Source organism: Triticum dicoccoides, chromosome 1A, assembly GCF_002162155.2.
Source record: "Triticum dicoccoides isolate Atlit2015 ecotype Zavitan chromosome 1A, WEW_v2.0, whole genome shotgun sequence".
Taxonomy (NCBI): Eukaryota; Viridiplantae; Streptophyta; class Magnoliopsida; order Poales; family Poaceae; genus Triticum; species Triticum dicoccoides.
The window spans coordinates 127,547,349-127,556,391 of record NC_041380.1 but is presented as its reverse complement, the minus strand read 5'-3'; the positions used below and the strand labels follow the sequence as shown (position 1 = coordinate 127,556,391).

Below are 9,043 nucleotides of genomic sequence, written 5' to 3'. Positions count from 1 at the left end.
ACAGTAGCAAATTTCCCTCAAGTGGATGACCTAAGGTTTATCAATCCGTAGGAGGCGTAGGATGAAGATGGTCTCTCTCAAGCAACCCTGCAACCAAATAATAAAAAGTCTCTTGTGTCCCCAACACACCCAATACAATGGTAAATTGTATAGGTGCACTAGTTCGGCGAAGAGATGGTGATACAAGTGCAATATGGATAGTAGATAATAGTATTTGTAATCTGAAATTATAAAAACAGCAAGGTAACTCATGATAAAAGTGAGCGTAAACGGTATTGCAATGCGTTGGAACAAGGCCTAGGGTTCATACTTTCACTAGTGCAAGTCCTCTCAACAATTATAACATAATTGGATCATAAAACTATCCCTCAACATGCAACAAAGAGTCACTCCAAAGTCACTAATAGCGGAGAACGAACGAAGAGATTATGGTAGGGTACGAAACCACCTCAAAGTTATTCTTTCCAATCAATCCGTTGGGCTATTCCTATAAGTGTCACAAACAGCCCTAGAGTTCGTACTAGAATAACACCTTAAGACACAAATCAACCAAAACCCTAATGTCACCTAGATACTCTAATGTCACCTCAAGTATCCGTGGGTATGATTATACGATATGCGTCACACAATCTCAGATTCATCTATTCAACCAACACAAAGGACCTCAAATAGTGCCCCAAAATTCTACCGGAGAATCACGACGAAAACGTGTGTCAACCCCTATGCATAGGTTCATGGACGAAACCCGCAAGTTGATCACCAAAACATACATCAAGTGAATCACGTGGTATCCCATTGTCACCACAGATACGCACGGCAAGACATACATCAAGTGTTCTCAAATCTTTAAAGACTCAATCCGATAGGATAACTTCAAAGGGGAAACTCAATCCATTACAAGAGAGTAGAGGGGGAAGAAATATCATAGGATCCAAATATAATAGCAAAGCTCGTGATACATCAAGATCGTGCCAAATCAAGAACACGAGAGAGAGAGATCAAATACATAGCTACCGGTACATACCCTCAGCCCCGAGGGAGAACTACTCCCTCCTCGTCATGGAGAGCACCGGGATGATGAAGATGGCCACCGGAGAGGGATTTCCCCCTCCGGCAGGGTGCCGGAACGGGTCTAGATTGGCTTTCGGTGGCTACGGAGGCTTCTGGCGGCGGAACTCCCGATCTAATCTCCGTTCTGAAAGTTTTACGATACGTAGGTATATATGGGTACAAGGGGTACGTAGGTGGACCGAAGGGGGGGCCACGAGGGAGGGGGCGCGCCCCAGGGGGTGGGCGCGCCCCTACCCTCGTGAGCACCTCCTTCATCTTCTGACGTAGGGTTCAAGTCTATCCGGTAGGTTTCCTTCCAAAAATAACTGCTCCAGTTGATTTCATTCCGTTTTGACTCCGTTTGATATTTCTTTTCCTCGGAACACTGAAATAGGCATAAAACAACAAATCTGGGCTGGGCCTCCGGTTAATAGGTTAGTCCCAAAAATAATATAAAAGTGGAAAATAAAGCCCAATATTACCCAAAACAGTAGATAATATAGCATGGAGCAATCAAAAAATTATAGATACGTTGGAGACGTATCAGTTGCCAGCCAAGGGATAAACACGAGAGACTGCCTGAACTCCTTCAATGGGCTGGGTGAAGCTTTGACGATCAACATTGTGAAGATAAATTGGATCCTTTGCAGGCTCTGGGTAAATAGCTTCAACAGACAGATCAACCTCTGGCAAGAATACAAGATGATTGCGCGCAGACGGCTGATAGTTGAAGGCAGAGTGAAGCTTGATAAGACGCATTACCCATGGAGCATAGAACTTCAGACCAAAGATGTCGGAGCCAGATGCAGCCAACTGCCTGATGAAGAAGTCTTGAGCATTGAAGTTTATGCCATTGAAGATATAGAAAACCAAAGTCTTCATTGCTCCTTCAAGCTTCGCTGTAGATGAATGTCCTTTGACAGGCCATAGAGTCTTTCTGATGATATGGTAAATGGTGCGGGGCAGATACTCTAGGTCTTCAAGAAAGAATTCGGTTGGGTATTTAGCGTCGCGTGGCAAAGGCTTCATCATGCTCAGCATTTGACTCATGAAGATGGTCTCTCTCAAGCAACCCTGCAACCAAATACAACAAAGAGTCTCTTGTGTCCCCAACACACCCAATACAATGGTAAATTGTATCGGTGCACTAGTCCGATGAAGAGATGGTGATACAAGTGCAATATGGATAGTAGATAATAGTTTTTGTAATCTGAAATAATAAAAACAGCAAGGTAGCAAGTGATAAAAGTGAGCGTAAACGGTATTGCAATGATGGTAAACAAGGCCTAGGGTTCATACTTTCGCTAGTGTAAGTTCCCTTAACAATACTAACATAATTGGATCACATAACTATCCCTCAACATGCAAAAAAGAGTCACTCCAAAGTCACTAATAGCGGAGAAGGAACGAAGAGATTATGGTAGGGTACGAAACCACCTCAAAGTTATTCTTTCCAATCAATCCGTTCGGCTATTCCTATAAGTGTCACAAACAGCCTTAGAGTTCGTACTAGAATAACACCTTAAGACACAAATCAACCAAAACCCTAATGTCACCTAGATACTTCATTGTCACCTCAAGTATCCGTGGACATGATTATACGATATGCATCACACAATCTCAGATTCATCTATTCAACCAACACAAAGGACCTCAAAGAGTGTCCCAAAGATCTACCGGAGAATCACGACGAAAACGTGTGCCAACCCCTATGCATAGGTTCATGAACCCGCAAGTTGGTCACCTTAACATACATCAAGTGGCACGCGGTATCCCATTGTCACCACAGATATCCACGGCAAGACATACATCAAGTGTTCTCAAATCTTTAAAGACTCAATCCGATAAGATTACTTCAAAGGGGAAACTCGATCCATTACAAGAGAGAAGAGGGGGGAAGAAACATCATAGGATCCAAATATAATAGCAAAGCTCGCGATACGTCAAGATCGTATCATCTCAAGAACACGACAGAGAGAGAGAGAGATCAAACACATAGCTACTTGTACATACCCTCAGCCCCGAGGAGAACTACTTCCTCCTCGTCATGGAGAGCACCGGGATGATGAAGATGGCCACCGGAGAGGGATTGCCCCCTTCGGCAGGGTGCCGGCACGGGTCTAGATTGGTTTTCGGTGGCTACGAAGGCTTCTGGCGGCGGAACTCCCGATCTAAATTCTGTTCTGGAAGTTTTAGGGTATATGGAGTTATATAGGCAGAAGAAGCACGTCAGGGGAGCCACGGGGGCCCCATCAGGCAGGGGGCGCGCCCTAGGGGGGTGGGCGCGCCCCCCACCCTCGTGGGCAGCTCCCGTATCTTCTGACGTGGAGTCCAAGTCCATCAGGTGTGTTTCCTTCCAAAAATAACTTCTCTAGTTGATTTCGTTCCGTTTCGACTCTGTCTGATATTCCTTTTCTTCAAAGCACTGAAATAGGCATAAAACAGCAAATCTGGGCTGGGCCTCCGGTTAATAGGTTAGTCCCAAAAATAATATAAAAGTGGATAATAAAGCCCAATATTGCCCAAAACAGTAGATAATATAGCATGGAGCAATCAAAAATTATAGATATGTTGGAGACGTATCAGACGGCTAACAGCTCAGGGATCCAACGGCTTTTCAGGCGGCGGATAATTTCAGTACATCTACCGACGTACGCGTAGCAGCGCCCATATTCTTAGGTCACTCTCAATTCATTGTATCTTAATCCTGAAACATGCTATAATCGGAAACCCCCGGCACATGGATCACAACATCACCAAACATACACCCAACGAAAATACATAGACCAAGGCATCGGAGAACACCAAATGGACGGTGCATTCATCAAGAAGCCGTAGATGCCTTCCTAATATCGACGTTGCATCCATCAAGCAGTCGTAGACGACTTCCTAATACCGCCATTCTTCTTGCTTTTGATCCTAAAATACTTCTATTTCAGGCTGCGCATCAGCCAGCGCGCCTCTTCTCAATTTCCCTGGCGATTAGGATCCAACCAATTGTCTTGCCAAATTCAGGGTAGCAGCCTCCAAGCTAGCAATAAAGTCGTAAAGCTTTAATGCGAAAAGAGCATTGCGAGTAGGTGCAAATGCACCGGACGCAATGACCTTGTGACCCTCTGAACCACTTACCTGATAGACTCCAGCGAGTGAAAGACAATAGCATCCAAACCTACACACTCCATGAAGGCGAGAGGTTGGTTGGGTTCCAGTAATGGCGGTGTGGGCGCTAAGGTCACAAGCAAGACTACCCCTAGATGCACCATCAAAAGAGACAAATCAGCCACCCCACGTAGTTGCTGAAGTTCTAACATGGTTTGAGAAACCGGAGGAACGACCCGAAGATGGCCTCAATTCCAGAGGCAGACGGCACAACGGACGGTGACTTCAAGACCTGACACAAGGTGAGAAACAACCATAGAGGTATGTTTTCCCCTCACTCATGGAACCCAAGAGCTAGGCCAGTAGAGGCACAACTAGGATCCCTCCAAGAAGAGCCTGCGGCTCACCAAAATCCTCCGAACTCTCATTAGGCAACCTTGCAGTTCAGCTTGTTGCGTGAGGACGGTCTGCAATGATACATCTATCGGGGTTGCAACGTTGGCGTGTAAAGGCATTGTGGGAAGCGGTGGTGCAACACATCAGAGCTGCGTATTCAGGTTGATGGAGAGCTTTGCATGGCCAAATCAAATGGTGTCACCGGGTCATAGGTAGTTCGTGCACCGAATTGCGTCCCTGCGGGAGCGGGCTCAACGACCTTTTGAGAGGCACCAAAAGCATTGGTCCCTCATCCACGCCGGAGGAGCCACATATGTGTTGCAAGCAGGATGGTGGAAGGCCGGTGAAGGCGGTGAGCCGCAACGCCTTGCCTTGACGAGGTGTTAGTCCCCAACAATTCCCCACGACGTGTTGGATCGCAACACAAGTAAGTAGCAGGCTTCATGTCTCGGCTGATACAACTACACCCTTCACCCTAACCAAGGCGCATGGGAGAGGCCACTAGGGCGAACATGTCACATCCAGCAATGGCACGCGACAAACTTGTGAGGACGACCGGTGTAGGAGGTGGCAGCAACGTTCGAGGAGTGGTCATCATTGAGGTCAGGTTCTCATCGTTGGGGGAAGCCAGACGTGGGGTCGGCGTGGATGGCCAGGCGTAGAAGGTGATGGGGACCCAAGCACCTGCTCAATCTGGTTAGGAGCACGTCCCTCCTGAGGCGGCGGAGGCGGCCTCCAAATATGGTGCGGCAACTGGGGTAGCCAACGCCAGAGGAGATGGGTCATGGGGCCGGTAGGCGTGCCCATGCAGAGGCGGCAGCGGGGACCCAAGCCTCCTAGGAGTTGACACACATGTACCTATATATTGTGAGGGGGCAGAGCTCGGCGTCCACCCCATTTCCAGGCATGGCATAGGCAACACAATGATCTTGTCTAGCTCCTCCCAATATGGAACGGGCAAGGGTGGTGGAGGAAGACAGGCCGTCACTGGACTCCACCTGAAGGGATCGATGTCGTGGGAGTTGTAGCAGGCCGGAGGAGGCACCGGTCAAGGTAGTGGGTCCAGAGTTGGTGCCTTTGCAGCCTAGGGAAGGAGTGAGCGTGCCACCAACCATCCTCCAATGGCAGGAACGGATTTGCGGATGGCAAGCGCGACCACATGAAAAGTGGTGGTGTGCAGCGGGGCCGGAGTGATTGTCGTCATGGGGGCGTGTCGGAGCAGTTTCCATTGACAATAGTAACATTTTTGTATAAAACTATGTTGCTTATAGAAGTATGTATCAAGTTCTTGTCCACTGGTGTTGAATGAACGTGGTCCAGTGATAACGATGCACCGGTGGTTTCTGAGTTTTCGGTCCTTGTGCCTCACAGTATACTTGTCCTTAGAAGATTTCTTATAGTAAAATACAAGAGGAAATACAAAAAGACTTTGACAAATCTTTAAGCTTCAAGCATCCCTTGAATTGTGTGTGACCGCCAACTATCGTACCGACACCCATTTCGAAGTTTTGAGGGAGGGGGGAGGGGATTGCAAAAAGAAAAGAAAAAGGAAACAAAAGATGGGATAACGGCACAGGGTGACGCCTATGCAGAGGGTGTGCTATTGTTAATTATGGTTCAGCCTTATCTCCTCATCCTAAGGTTAATTAGTCAGGAGTCAGGACCCTAATAACCAGCGAACGTTTTCTGGGAGGGAGTGTGGCAATTACGAACCTTCTTTATGGCAATTTCTTTCAAAACACATGACAAATTCTGGCAAACAGAGCATTTGCTGCGGAAACTGACATGTTCACATGAAGGAATTGTCATACACCCAACACTGCGGAAACTTAGTTTTGACATGCACATTCAGCGAACGTTCGTTGAATAGCATCACAGTTCACATTTTCAGCATGATCTTCTCAGTGTATTTTTTCGCAAGCTTTTCAAAAGAAAGAGGAAGCAGACAACTAAACTGCAGCTGGCTCCAATAGTTCCTTGGGCTGAAATTGTGAAGCTATCGAGCCTCGATGGCACCTCTTCCTTGGATGGACTCATGGACATATGCCTGCCTGCATTTTCCCTCCGGCCACGCCATCGGCCTCTCCATCGCCTGTCCATGCCCGCCCTTAGCAGGACAATTCATCGCCGACGCATCATCGTATATATCCAGCCCAAAGCCACAACAGAGAACTCTAGACCGCTGGCCACATCCTCTGCTGGCCTGGAGTCTTTGGATACCCTTTTTTCTTAGACGTTTATGGGTGCTTTCTGTTGGAGTCTTTGGACACTCTTCCCATAAAGCGAAAGGCAGTGACAAAATACGTTGCGAAAACAACACACATTTGCCAAAATTACACTCTTCCCATAAAACGGAAGGCGGTGACAAAATACGTTGCGAAAACAACACACATTTGCCAAAATTGACACGCTGTGAAGCATGCACACCCATGCATCTACGGTGTCCGACGACGACGCCAGAGCTTTAGCTAGCTGTCCACAACAACAACGGCCGAGCAGGACGTGAGCAACGTATATACGTGGCCGGCGAACCCATAGCTTCAGCTAGCTGTTGTGGACAGCACAACGGCGGTCGAGCAGGACATGAGCCAGATGGCGGGCGAACCCATAGCCTGAGCTAGCTCTGCACTGCACAGCACAGCAACGGCAGAGGTGGACATGAGCCACATGTGCAAGCTTGGACGTACGTGCATGGCTTGTGCGTGATCGTCATGCATGCATGCAGAGCACGAGGCGAGGCGGCAACTTTTCGTCCCAGCCCTTGTAGGTATAAACCACCCTCGGCCCGCCCTCGCGCTAGCAGATATACATTGAGTCAATGACCAGTGTGTAGTAAGCGGTGAAGTGAGGGTTCTGGTTGCAGTTTCTGGGCTCGGCGCCCTGTTTTTAACGGGGGCTCGCGTCTTCGTCTCAGCCACCAAGCCACTGCTCTCGCCTGAACTATTTTCTGCCATTGGAGCTCAGGAGCAAAAGCCTATAGTCACTAGTCCATCAAAGGTTGTTCGGATGGCTGTCATCGGGACGGCGGGGGCGGAGGTACTGATACCGCTGGCGGCGGTGATCGGCATCGCCTTCGCGGTGTTCCAGTGGTACGTGGTGGCCAAGGTGCCGGTCCCATCCCACGACAGCGAGGATGGCGGCGGCGCCGCCGCCCAGAAAGGCCGCAGCGGGCACGATGAGAGTGCGGAGGACGGCGTGGACTACCGGCAGGTGGAGGCCCGGTGCGCCGAGATCCAGCACGCCATCTCCATCGGTGCCACGTCCTTCCTCTTCACGGAGTACAGGTATACACACGCCTTTGATGTCAAATTTTGCTTTCCAAAATGTTTTTGGTGCCACTTGCATAGAGATGAAAAATAAAAAACACGCTAGTAATATATTGTTTCTTTTTATTACTGTTAGTATTATTTTTAGCAAGTAATATTGGCATGTTTTTGAGGTTGCGTGCTGATTCAACTTAATTACAGATGACTAACAAAAATCATGGTACAATGCAACAAAAAAAACACTTTTTGCGGAAAATGCCAAAAAAATGTTTGGCTTCTAGTATATAGTACTGATAGTGCCAAAAAAAATGTCTTATATTTGTTACGGAAGGAGTGTAATATAATATTTTTCTCTTATTGTTATTTTTAGCAATTAACATTTGCATGCATTTTTATCTTATGTGATGATTAAACTTTAAAAAAAATACTATATGAATAACTAAAATCAAGGTACAAATGACAAAAGATATATTATTTGCAGAAAATACTAATAAAATGTTTGGGTAATGTTATTCAGCGAACCCTCACAGGGGGTACATGACCAGAGAAACGTCTTTCGCGACAATTTATGTGTTGGTAGCATGGCAATTCTTTCAAGCGAACACTGCAATTTCACAGCAAAATTCTTTGTTTACCAGAATTTGCCATGTGTGTTTGAAGAACTTGCCATAAAAAACACTAATAAATGCCGTGCTTCCAGGGATATATGTTTGTCTTAGCAAACGTTCTCCTAATAAATATTTAGCCAGACAAAAATTTCATCAAGATTTTGCTTGCCGCTGTCGGCCAACATTTACAGGAAAGAAAAGAAGGATTGGCCTGTACCAAAAAATTGCAAACATCCGAGTATTTAACAAAAAACTATCACATTTCATGAAACCGTGCCTACAAACTACCACTTTACAAATTTGTGCCGAAAACTACCACTTTTCGACTATTTTTTCTCAAAAAACACTAATTTCTGCCTCATGGTAGTTTGCTGAAATTAAACATGATTATTACATGGATGGCCCACACTTAGGCGCTGACATGACACAGTGGTCAACTCCTAGGCCGTGCCGCACGAGAGATGCACGCGAGCCACGCGTCGCGCCCGCCCCCACCGCCGGCCGGCGAGCAGCGCCACCTCTGCCATCGGTCGAAGCCAGCGTCGTGTGCTAGCTAGCCGGCCAATGGAGCATTGCGGTCGTGCTAGCATGCGTCGCCGCGAGCGTGTGCGCCGTCCGCCGCCC

The 9,043-nt window shown here is 47.4% G+C and overlaps 1 protein-coding gene across 1 annotated transcript in view; it reads left to right on the top strand.

Moving 5' to 3' along the window:
- The first annotated feature begins 7,149 nt into the window (after nucleotides 1-7,149).
- Nucleotides 7,150-9,043, top strand: part of LOC119366471 (pyrophosphate-energized vacuolar membrane proton pump-like) — a 5,697-nt gene continuing 3,803 nt past the window's right edge. Inside the window, exon 1 of the mRNA XM_037632211.1 lies at nucleotides 7,150-7,829. Within this exon, the coding sequence (XP_037488108.1) occupies nucleotides 7,552-7,829 (278 nt within the window). The 5' untranslated portion in view covers nucleotides 7,150-7,551. The remainder of the gene's footprint in view (nucleotides 7,830-9,043) is intronic.